Raw genomic sequence first — 12,480 nt, 5'->3', positions numbered from 1 at the left:
TCTTTCTGTTTCAAAAATGTAATGGTTTGGAAAGGATCAGTAAATAAAACTTCCTGCAGCTGAAAACACTTGCTGTCTCTACCAGGCTGAGTTGTTCTTGACCTCAGCTTGTACATCCAGTTTTGGAAAGACAGGGTGGAAAGATTGGAAATTCAACATATTTCTTGTGACACAATTTTCTTGAGGAAGCAATTTGGCAGTATTTTTTTGAAGAATAGAAATATCCAATGGGGAAGGATGGGGTATTTACAAGAGGCAACATTAGAATGTTGGAAGAATCTAAAAATGATGGAAATAGCTATGTTTTAATATCATAAAAAATGTCAAATAATTCTTGGGGTGGAGTTTACAACCTCTTAAAAGGCAGCATTCTTTTTCATTGGGCTAAGATCATTGTATGCATCAGTGAACTTCTCTTTTTTTTTGCCCTAAACTGTTTCCATCTTTGCATCCCTCAAGAAAAACTTCTTGGCCAAATGCCTAATCATAAGTAAAAAAACCAAAAAAACAAAAAAGGGGAGAGAGAGAAAAAAAAAACAGAAACAAACAGATAGCTATAAATGAATTACACAAACCATTTGCATGGCTTTACATGTTTTCCTGCAAGATTTAGTAATATACATTACAGAAGCACGAAACAAACCGAAGAGTGTGGATGTTGCCTGCTAAAATGCAATTGCCTGTTTCGTGTTTGTGTGCGTACCATAAAATTTTCACACACATATGACCTAAACTAATGCCGTATACCATAGAATGTAAACAACACACATGTAGCTATTCCCAGTAGTTTTAATAAATGGGAGTCAAATATGGTGCTCCTCTTGCTCTTACCTAATTGTGTTAAAGAGCAGTGTTACCAGGAGAAAAGCAGTGAATACTGAGTAGAACACAATAGAAGGAGATGGAAAATAGATACAAGAAGCTAGGTCTCCAGGGGCAGTATTTTCTATTTGCTGGGCTACAGACTCGCAGCTGATAATGCAAGTTGTAATTAATATAAAAGCAGGAGACAATATGGGGAAAGCTTGTACTAGCAGGGCCACAGGAGATCACTCCGCTGCTATCCACTGTTTCTCATTTACACACACAGCCTTACCAAGAAAACACAATTTTGCCAGTGTTTTTTCCCTTGAAAGTTAAAAAAAAAAAAAAAAAATTGATTTAACACCACCATTGAATTTTGCTAAATCTAGAAAAGAGCAACAGAAAGGACAAGAGTCTCTTGGTATACAAAGCAAATCTGATGTGTTACTCTTTTGTCGATGCTACAAATCTGGTGGAAACTGTAAGAGTTTTTCACTGCTACAGGATTTCTTGAACAGAAACGTAACGGAGAGATTTGATAGAGGACAACCTTCAGTCAAATTGCAATTCTTACACTGTATGCCCAGAATTACCACTGGGCAAAGTCTGGTGAGTTTTTTTGTGAGCATACATAGTCCCACTGGGGCTGATTCTGATCTCACACTGTTTTTTATGGTGATATTAAAGACTCAATTAACCACAAGGAATTTGCTTCTTATTTGTAACTAGGAAGTCAAATTTATCAGGCCAGATGATATCCATGTGAGTAAGCCGAGCAGAATTTGGCTCACAGAGGTTAACTGAAGTTTTGAGTATATAGCCATAACAGAATCAGTCCCTTACATTTTACCAGATGAAGTGGACAAAACAATTTATCTTGCATGAACAAATAAAGCTACTTTCCTGAAAGAAACCACAGTAGCTGTAGGACTCACTCAGGAGAGTTGGAATTGAAGGTCTAGAGGTTGCTCCTGTAAATTAATTTTTCAAACACAAAACTGAACAGAACTACTGACTTGTGTGGCATTCTTCCCCTCAAATACAAGCCAAATCCTGCTTGCCTTGTACAAGTAACACCTGTAAACACAATAGAACCTACTGATGTGACTGATACCACAAACGTCTGTCTCTATGTATCATGGTATATCAAAAGATGGTGTACTATACCAGGTGCATAAAGTCATACACATCCATGCCTGTGCATTTGTGTGCGTGCATGTGTGTACATCTGTGCATGTACATGTTTTGGATGTATTAAGTTCAGGATGATACCTTAAAGACTGCTGTGGAATGTGCCAATAAAAAACTTATTACATAAAGGAACTTACAATAATTAAATTTTCCATGAAAAACTCTAATTATGTATGTTTTTTAAAAAGACTTCTGATATTACTGATATTACTGATATAATGAGGTATATTTTCTTGCAGATGCACTTTTACTATGATTTTTGACTAATTTGTACGAGAATTACATGAGTGAAACAAAACACAAGGTATTTTGGTCTCTCAGATATTTGTGTACATATCTACATAAGTACAATTTTTAATTTTGACATTCTTGTCCCTTGACTTTGCATTTGAGTAAAGTGTCAAGAGGATTTTTTGACACTCATAGAATGTGGCAACACTTAAAAGCTACATGCTTTGTATTTTTCAATTAAGATTGAAATCAGACATGTAATCCACCTGTCAGTAAAAAGAACCAAGACTTGAAAAATTAGCTTTTTGTTGGTTTTTTGTTTGTTTGTTTGTTTGTTTGTTTGTTTAATTGTCCTTCTATGTCATTCTGTGTGGCTACACTTCATCTAGAGTGATAGACAACTCAAACCAAAGAGGGAACACCAACATCAAATAGACAGTGAAATACAATGTCATTTCAAATTGAGAGAACCCAGATTAAAATTAAAATTAGAATACCCAAATGTGAGCTGGCTGGTTACTTGGCCTAGCACTGCCCATCAGAAAGAGAAGATACACTGTATTTCCTACAGTCTTGGAACCTTCCTGATGCTTCTTGCTCCTTCAGAAAACACGGGGACTACAGTAACATCTTAAATCTTAAACTACACACTGAGAAATTTGTTTATGAAAGAAAAAAGTTAGCTTTTGTTTGTTTGTTTGTTTGTTTGTTTGTTTTGTTTTTCCCCTCCAGTTAGATCCTTAACTCCTTAGTTTCCCTTCTGACCCACTACAGACAAGAAGAGCACCTCTGGGGTCTGATTTCTGGCATACTCAACACTCCCACTTGCATCTATCAGGATTGCAGTACCTAGGGAATGCAGCACCAGGCCAGTAGCTACTTCCTCAGTACTCAGTGAAATCTTACCAAAAGGTTTAATTATATAGCTGGAATATATATAGGTATATATATATATATTAACATATTTTTATTTCTGCTCATCTGCAAGATGTCAGGAACTTGCACAGGCCATTCTTCAATAAAAAGTATTAAAGAAATACAAAATGTCTGGATGTCCAAAAGTACAAAATGCAAGTATCTCCTCATTTGAGAACTGAAAGGTTTAATATTCAAACTAATATTTTTCTTCTACAGCTGAGGCATCAGATTTCTGATCTGTCAACAGTTCTTTAAAACAAACAAACAAACAAAAAAAAAAACAACTAGATGTATGTATATTTCTATCCATTTTTAATTATATTTTATGAATGATGATCTGTATATTATTACCTCTCAGCTGCAAATTGACTATAACATATAAACAAATATCAAGAAGACTGAGGCCCTGATCCTGCTCCCATGACAGCCAGTGGAAGGAGAGCCATAAATTTCTATCGGGAAATTTCAAGGCTTCAAAGTAGGTTTGCACTAAAGATAGAATTGTATGGTACCAGGAGAGGCCAGGTACAAAACAAATGTAAATAAAGTACAAAATATTATCGTATGCTGGAAAAAGTTTTAAATTCTCCAAATTTTACAAGCATTACTTTTTTCAGATTTGAGCAGCTGGAAAAAAAGAAAAATTAGATTTACTGGTAGTCTCAACAGATATTTTAAGCTGAACACAGAATGCAGGATAGGACCCAGCATGTTTATATTGAACAATAATAAATTGTCTGTGCTGGGAAACTCAACTTGAACTGCAGCTGGAAGGGTTTCTTTCCTTTTTTTTTTTTTTTTTTCTTTTCTTACTGATCTGGTTCAGCCAGGGCATAGCTGTAATTACCTTCTTCCCATCTACAGCTAATACCTCAGAGCAATAAAAAAATATGAGGGTGTTAAAAATTCAAACACTAATTATGGGCTGTTATATTTACTAAACACAGCAGAGTAATAACAAAAGTTTCAGCTTCTTGTGGCCAGTGCTGTACTATTTGATCTACCAAGTCCCTGGACCCCTTACACTTACTGTATTACATAACAGTTAATAGTGTACTAAAATAAAATTCGATATACACATTTATTACCAAACACATATAGCACAACCGCTTACAGCTGTCTCCGTTTTACAGCACAGGTATACCTCTGAAGAATTCATTCCTTTGTTGATTTTGCTTTTGGTTTCCAGTTCAGTTATATAAATACTACAGCAGTAGATTGTGAAAGGGGAAACACAGTATCTCGGTGTCCCATTTAAAGTCCTATGGTAAATACTGGCTAATCCCACAGTTCTTTTTGTTACTTTTCCTAATGGTACATTTTCAGGTCTAGCCAAGGAATGAAAATGGGAGCTGCATTAGCTCCTAGTTCCGCTCTGCCACTGTCATTGTCACCACCCCTTGCATTCACAGAAAACACAACACACAGGGTGTAGCTTTATACCACTTAGTAAGAACAGAGGTGTATGGATTTTGGGGGTGTCAAACAGCTGTCACAAACTGTCACCTCCACAAGAGAAACCCTGGCACACAACAAATTAAACTACACTTCTTTTTGGCTATCATTATTCATAGCCAATCAGCTGAACTGCTCCTAGTATTTCATGTGCAAATAAAACCATGAGGGGAAGACCCCTGGATCAGAATAGTGGGCCAATACATAAAACAGAGGAAACAACATGCTGTCTCTGTCCTTCTGAAGTGGCTCATCATCACCCCTGCACCAACTTTCACCAAATGAGATTTAGCCTGAGGCTATATATTAAATATGCATATCAAAGCAAATGAAAAAATAAACCTGGAGAGTCAAATTGGACAAATTTGCATGCTTGAACTATTACATTTTCAGGTAGATGCTCACAAATGATGGCTCATTTTTTGATACCCCTGCATGTTTACATTAGCAATTTTAAAAACGTTTCTTACTTTATATATAAAAGTGGATTTCTTCCTGCTCCAACCTTGTACAATGTAAACATAGACGTGTACATACACAGTAGTTTGACTAAGCTATAAAAGAGTGTTAAAGTTTTGTTGGGAAAACAAGCTGATATATATATATATATATATATATAAAATCCAATAAGGAGACACATTTCCCAAAACGCATGAATAAAATGTAACTATGTGATACAACTCTTCATTTCCCAGTTGGTGTTCTGGTTGCACAAATTATTGCTTCCTTTCAAAACAAATAGCAGGGGGCTAAAGTAAAAATGTTATAGCTCAAATCTCCAGGAAATAAAAGGCTTTAAATTATAATACCCAATGAAGTGGTAAACCCTAACGGGTGCAAGATAAATGGGTTGTCATATTTATTTGAGTTTGTTTTTTGGGCCACAAAAACAAGAGGAGATTCTTCTTAGGGAAGATAATAGTTATCAAATTATCAAAATGCTAACCCCCTCCACCCTTGTCCTATCATTGTGCGTGAATTTAAATATTATAATGGAGCACAGCAAATTGGCTTGAGCATTCGCCATCTGCCAGAACCCTAAACAGGCTAGTTTATCTAATCTCTTCAATATAAACATAAGCATGCTCCATTTCTACACTTCCACTTGAAACGCACTCTTGTAAAGAAACTGTACTGGAAAAGCATGTACTTTTTTTTTTTTTTTTTTTTTTTTTTCTCTATTGCTCTGAATTAGACACAATGACCCAATATCTTTTGAGGTGCCACTCATTTAAATTACTTTTTTTTAGTACTCCCCCATAATACTTATGCACACGAATTTAGGGTTGTAAAATGCCATAAAACAAATATTTTGGAAATAACGTCATGCTTCATGGAGTTTATTATCTACATGTGAGATACCTGATAAGCAGGGAAACTTTCAGGAACCACTGCCTATATTTTTTTCCCCTCATAATAAGAGATTTCAAATGCAAAACATCACAGAAATCTTGTCCTACAATGTTTACGTCACACAAATGAGAAAATGAAAGCTAAGGCTTGGGTCCAAAAATACTTTCAGGGCTCTGGAACTAGGCAATACCAGGAGGGGGGCATTTAGGAGAATTTATTATTATTTTATCTCCCGGTCTAGTCCAGCTTCAGTCCAGGTCTAATGTAATTATCAAATACACATAGAAACAACATGTTTTGAAAGGAAACAAAAGCTCCTAGAAAGCTCATTCTCCCTGGGCTTAAAGCTACTCTTCTTAACACACTAGGAAATAAGGGCAGGCGCCTGTGCAGAAAGCATGGTTAACTTCACACCGGGTGTTAAATTAATATTTCAACCGCTAAAATATTAGACTGTATCATTTAGATTATGAATTCAATTGAACCTAAAACTGTGTAAACCCCCGTTCCCCCCAGGGATGTGCTCCTATAAATAAACTAGAGTTCACACCCACTCTTTTTAACCATAGCTATTCGTTCCCTTTCCTGCGGTACCAGCTGCAGCCTTTTCCTTCACATCCCGAAGTCTCTCTGCGTCTACATATTTTTAAGTGTCACCAGAGCTGCTCCAAAACCCGGAAAAACAAAGACACTCTCCTTACCACGCACACCAACGTTCAGTCCCACACACATAACACTAATTCACCAACTCTTAAAGTGTTAAAATCAACCGCTAACCTACGGTTACTCAATCATAATTCTCTCCAGCTTTCTGTAATACATTGTTAATAATTGCTTCATCAAGGTTACTGTCTTTTATTATGAAGATGCTTCAGGCGTTTGGCAATAAGTCCATATTCTGACAATAAGTTGCTATAAAGCACAAGCATTGGAAACTCTAATGTGCTAACCCCCTTTTTTTAATGCAATGTAGTATTGCCAATAATTCTCATCACTTGTCATCCCCACAAGAGGGGAGGGGGGAGGAAATCAGCAAACTTTCTCCCTAACTTTCTTGTCTCTGTTTCCTTGCGTTGCTGCATTGATTACAGAGTTGGCAAAGAAGAAGAAAAAGCACCGATCACCACATCAAAACGACAGTTTGCTAGCTCCTCGAGTCGCCCAGACCAGGAAACTTTACAAACCGATGCAAACCCGCTGCTTTACAGATGGAAACAGAAGGAACCTTTTGCATTTTCACAACTTTGCAAATCGGGGGGGAGGGTGGGGTGGGTGGAGTTTAAGGTGGGAACCGAATTTGCAAAAGGTAGGAACAGCACTAGTAGACAGCAGCCACAAAACAGTGAAATCAAGTACAGGTCCTCTAAGTAGGTTAAAAGTCTTAGAAAGTGCCATAAAGAAAGCAAAAGAACTTACATGGTCGGCTAAATTTGTGGAAGATCCTGAGAGTTCTTCGTGGTCTGATTTGGAGCTGCCATCCCTTTCATCAATAACGAGGTCTATTGGCATTTTTCCTTTCAAACAACTAATGTACCGATGGCAGAAGTTATCGCACAACTCATGAACCTGAAGGAGGTAACAAGAATAATAGCATGAATAATGGCGAAATATCGGCTTGCAATTCTTTCTGGTAGCAAGAGCAACACTCTGATCTACTCCACGAGTAACTCTAATTAAGGGGCACAATAGTCGAAGGCGAGGAAACAATAGAGAAATTGTTGCAGCGCATATTATTCTCTTGAGACTCGCCGCAGCAACAAGTTAGAGAGAGCGAGAGAGAGCGAGGGGGCTCAGCGTGGCTTGCGGAGGACCAGCCGGCCCGGGGGCAGCTCCGGCCCCGGGGTCGCGGCCCCCGGCAGTGCGTGGGGACCGCAGCAGACGGGCACCGCTCCTCGCCCGAGACAGCAGCGGGGCGATGCGGGGTGATGCTGGTCGCCCACGGCTCGGTGCCTCGGGCCAGCAGCTTGAGGACGAGCCGCCGAGGGGCTGGGAACGGCCGCCCCGGGCAGGGCACAGCCCCCCTCCCCCAGGCCGAGCAGGGGCCCCCTGCCTCTTGCAAACATTTACTGCCTGTTTGGGGTTAGCAAGCCTGCCAGAGCTGCAGAGGAGCGGGAGGGCTTTCCTTTGGCTTTTTGCTAGACGGGTTGTTTCCGAGTCACGGAGGGAACTTCTGCCGAGAGCAGGGGCAAGAAGGACGCACGGGGCTTAATAATGGATAAATGTGAGGACTTGGCTGAACAAAAAATGCCGGGCTGGTCTGGGCATGGCTGTCGGGTGTCACATGCCCCGATGGCACAGGTTGCAGTACCACGCCGCCTTTGTCCCGGATCCCCCGGCCGTGCCACAAGGACCCCCGAGAGGCCGGGGGGCGCAGGGCAGAAGCGGCCCGCCGGGGAGGGGATGGCCTCCCCCCGCCCTCCGCCCCGCCGCTTACCTTTTCTAACTCCAAAAGGTGAAACCTTAGTACTTGTATTGCTTGGATCATCTGCAAGAAAGTTTTGAGCCAGGGGTTAGTTGGGAGAAAAGAGCACGGGTGCTGCGCGGGGCTGCGAGCCCAAAGGGGCGAAGGGGAGACGGGGGCTGTCAGGGCGTGCAGTCATTATCCGGGATTTTAGCTCCTTGGTCACGCTTGAACAATTTCGGTCAACTTTAACCTCAGCACTTGATTTTTATCATATCTATCGGAGGCGCGGCGATGAGCGCTTGTTGCCGCCACCCCCGAGCTTCCCCCTTCTCTCGCCCTCGCTCCCTCCCCGCACCCCGGCCCTGGCTTCACGGGGGTCGCGGAGAAGCCGAGCACACGCTCGCATTCCCCCACCGCCCCCAGAAGAGGGGGGGGGGGTGAACACTTTGGCATCTTCTTTACAAGAGGATTTAGTCGCTTTGAATATTGAAAACGTTCACATTAGCAAAAGATTGACGTTAGAAATCTCCATCCCTCTCTCCCGAAGCACTTATATCCCTCACTTTAGCTCCCCGTGGCTTTTCCGTGCTGCCCCGCAAGGCGCTGGAGCTGCCGGCGTTGCCCCGGCTCAGTTCACAAGTGCAGCCCTCTGAAGGCTGGGGCCGGGCAGGGCCGGGCCGTGCAGCCGGGGGCCGGCTGCCTTCCTCCCGGCGCTGCCGAGAGCGAGGGGCTAACACGGGGCCGGGGAAGGCGAAAGGGGAGCGGGGCGCTGGGGCGAGGCCTTACCAAATTGTCCAACTCTGGGTTTGAAGAAAAAAGTGGTTTTTCAGCGCGGACCTGCAAGGAGAAGGCAAAGCAGCGTGAGTTGAGGCTTCTTCCCTCCCTCGGCCCTGCTGCCCACTGGCCCGAAGGATGCAACCCCGAGGGGTGACAAAAGCAAGCAGCGCTGCCCCACGGCCACGCTGGGCAGCCGGGGGGTGCTGCAGGGAGCCGGCCCTGCCCCGGCCGCCCCCCAGCCCTGCCGGCTCCCCGTCCTTCCCTGCTCCCGCTGCCTCCAGACCCGGCCCCAGCCGCGTCCCCCTTCCGTCGGTGCTCGAGGGCGAGGGCCGGCGGCCCCGGTCCGGCAGCGCGCCCCCCGCCGCCCCCTCCCGCCCCCCGCCGGCGGCCGCGGAGGGGGCTCGGGGGAAGGGGGGGGGGGGGAGGCTCGGAGGGGTTGCCCCGGGCAGCGCCCGGCCGCGGGGCTCGGGGGCCGGGGGCGGCGGCAGCGCCGGGAAGGGCCGGGGGCGGGGGTAGAGGTGGCGGACCTGTTTGGCGAAGACGGCGATGTCCTCGTTGAAGGAGTCGGAGGAGCAGACGTCCCCGCCGGCCACGCCGGGCTCCCGGGGCGTGCAGGTCGCCAGCTCGCACTTCTCAAAGACCAGAGCTAAGAGGGGGAACAACGGGTGCCTACCGGGCAGTGGCACACAAAGAGAGCGGGAGGGGGTGGGGAGAGGGGGAAAGAAGAGCTCTAATCAACAAGTATTTTTTAAATGCACGTACACACACGGACACACGGCCACTGCAGCCTTTCGGTATTGCTCCGGGCAGAGCAGGGCACAATCCCGCCTCGAAATAAAATACACTTTTTTTTTTCCTTTTAATTTTTGTTTTTTTTCTCTTTCGGAAATTGAGAATGGCCAAGCCGCATCCCATGTGCAGTCCCCAGAGCTGAGGACAAAAGTGACCTCCACTCACACCCCGGGCGCACCAAACACACTCGCTCAAGCAGGCAGCAGCTCAGCTGGGAACCTTCCCCTCTTCGCCACAGCTTAAAATAACGCGAAACCTGGGAGATCCCATCCCTACCCTCAAGCTATGACCTAAAATGAGAAGCACGGGGAGGCAAACTGCAAACTACTTAATACGTAATTTTATTTTTCAAGGGGCCTGCTAACAAAAATGTGGTGAAGTTTCCTGGCTTAGGAAGCACACCCAAGTAAAATACCAGCTGTCCAGATAAGTGAGCTGGGGAGGGGGCGGAGGGAGGGAGCACTTCTCGAAATATTTTCCCATAGTTGGTGTAGTCAGGAAAAAAAATATTTTATCTGCGTACTAAGTAGTAAGTATGCGTTGGTCTGTTTCCCCCTTTGGTGTCTGATCAAGGCCCCATACTCTGTTACTGACGTTACTATCCCTCCTTTTAGGATAATTCGGTATTTTTTGCTAAAAGGCACTGGAGGGAATCGGTGTCATTCCCCTCAGGCAGTGCCCTGGCAGAGGCTAGAGTTTTGTTGGGTACGTGTTTCTTTTTCCTCCCGCTCTCTCTTTCCTACATATAAAACTCAGCTCGCTGCCTCCAATGCATTTACTTCGCTTATCTCAGGAAAGAGCTGCTCGTGAGAAGCGAATCTCTTTTATTCTTACTGTCTTCGGCGATTTGAGTAGCTCTTTATTTACAGTGTTGGAAGAGTGTTATTATGTCACGGAGGAGAACACCAGAATACCACTTCCTCACCTAAAACCCAGCGCCAAGAGAGCCACCTCTCCTGTCTGAAGTCCTGACCGGGGCCTTTCCGAGCGAGACAAAAAACTCGCGGAAAAAAAAAAAAAAGAAAAAAAAAAAAGAGAGGAAAAAAAAAGGGAAAAAAAAGGAAGACAAGCTGCCTCCCACCCCCTTTCCACCAAGGGGTCTCTCTTCCAGGACGCGTCTCCTGAGGGTGCCGGCACCCCAGCCCCGCGGGCCGTGCCTCCACGCATCTTCCTCGGCCCGCAGCGCAGGGCTGCCGCCACCCCCCGGCCGCCCCCCGGGAGCCCCCCGGCGCCCGCCCCGCTCCTGCCCTCCCGCTCGGCGGGCAGCGGCGCCGCGTCGCCCGGCGGCACCTACCCGTAGATCGCATCCTTGTCCCGCTTCAGGGCGTCGTTGACAGCGGAGCCCATGCTGGCCGGCATGACATTGGGGTGCGGGGCGTGGGCGCCGTAATGCTGGCCGGCGTGCAGCGGCGGGCCATGGTTGAGGTGGTGCACCGGGGGGATCGGCCGGGGGGCGTGGGGATCCCCGTACATGGACGCCGGCACCCCTACTCCGTCCATCCCGCCGTAGTGGGGCAGCTCATCGTACTGTCAAAAACCGGGCCGGAAGAGAAGAAAGCGAGAGAAAGAGGGGAAGGGGGGGGGGGGGGGGGGGGGGAGAGAGAGAGAGAGAGGGAGAGGGGGGAATAAAAAAAACAAACAAACAAACAACAACAACAAAAGTCAGAAGAGAGTAAAGCACCCAGGCAGACGCAAACAGAGCAAAACAAAACAAGAACAGCCACAACAGAGAGTGAGATGTGCGAAATGAAATCGGCTGGGAGCAGGGGCAGGGGCTGGAGAGGCTGAGGGAGGCGTGGGGGTGTAGGGAGAGGGAAAGGGGGAAAGTGAGTGCGTGTGTGTGCGTGTGTGTGTGTGCGGGGGGGAGACGGTCCGCTTCGGCACGGCTGGAGAGACCCTGGCGAGGAAACCGGGATGGAAAGGAAGGAAACGGAGGAGAGAAACTAGAGTTGTTCTGAATTAGGAAGGAAGGACGAAAAAATCAAACGTAAATGAATAAACAAGCAGAATCCAAAGCAGCTAGATAAATAAATCATCACGGGGAAGGAGAGGGGAAAGGTGGGGTGCATCGGAAGGGGGGGGAAGATAAAGGGGGAAATAATCTGAAAGTTACCAGAAACATTATTTAGTAGCAATTCCCCTTGTCCTTGTCAAAGCCAGAGACAAAAAAAAAAAAAAAAAGAGGAAAAAAAAAAGAAAAAAGCAGCTATATATGTATACATATATATACGTTCGTATATATACACACACACATATGTATTTCTTAGTCTGTCCTGGGCAGAAGCAGCAACGGCGGCAGCAGCAGCAGCAGCAGCAGCAAGCTTTCCCCTGTGAACCCCGTGCTACTGAGCAGCCAGAGAGCAGGGAAATCGCGCTGCTGGGGGAAAAGCTAGAGAGGAAAAAAGCGTGGAACAATTGCAGAGAGAGACACACACACAGAGACACTCACGCACACACACAAAAAGCTAGTGAATAATTTTTGCTGCTATTTTTTAATAGTGGCCGCCATCATCATCAGCAACAGAGGAGAGCAAATCGGACAGGCCCCTCTTAAG

At 45.3% G+C, this 12,480-nt stretch overlaps 1 protein-coding gene across 12 annotated transcripts in view; it reads right to left on the bottom strand.

Annotated features, from left to right (window-relative positions):
• Nucleotides 1–12,480, bottom strand: part of MEIS2 (Meis homeobox 2) — a 171,319-nt gene that overhangs the window by 157,646 nt on the left and 1,193 nt on the right. For 9 of the 12 annotated variants that reach the window (XM_068684328.1, XM_068684338.1, XM_068684332.1 and 6 more), the window contains exons 2-6: nt 11,220–11,452; nt 9,661–9,802; nt 9,143–9,193; nt 8,387–8,437; nt 7,369–7,518 (exon numbers count right to left, since the gene is read on the bottom strand). In XM_068684328.1, the coding sequence (XP_068540429.1) occupies nt 7,369–7,518; nt 8,387–8,437; nt 9,143–9,193; nt 9,661–9,802; nt 11,220–11,452 (627 nt within the window). Of the gene's footprint in view, nt 1–7,368; nt 7,519–8,386; nt 8,438–9,142; nt 9,194–9,660; nt 9,803–11,219; nt 11,453–12,038; nt 12,468–12,480 lie in introns of those variants that run through there. The other 3 variants (XM_068684329.1, XM_068684333.1, XM_068684336.1) reach the window with 3 other exon arrangements.

The sequence above is a fragment of the Anas acuta genome, chromosome 5 (genome assembly GCF_963932015.1).
Source record: "Anas acuta chromosome 5, bAnaAcu1.1, whole genome shotgun sequence".
Lineage (NCBI taxonomy): Eukaryota > Metazoa > Chordata > Aves > Anseriformes > Anatidae > Anas > Anas acuta.
This window is presented reverse-complemented; position numbering and strand designations above follow the sequence as displayed.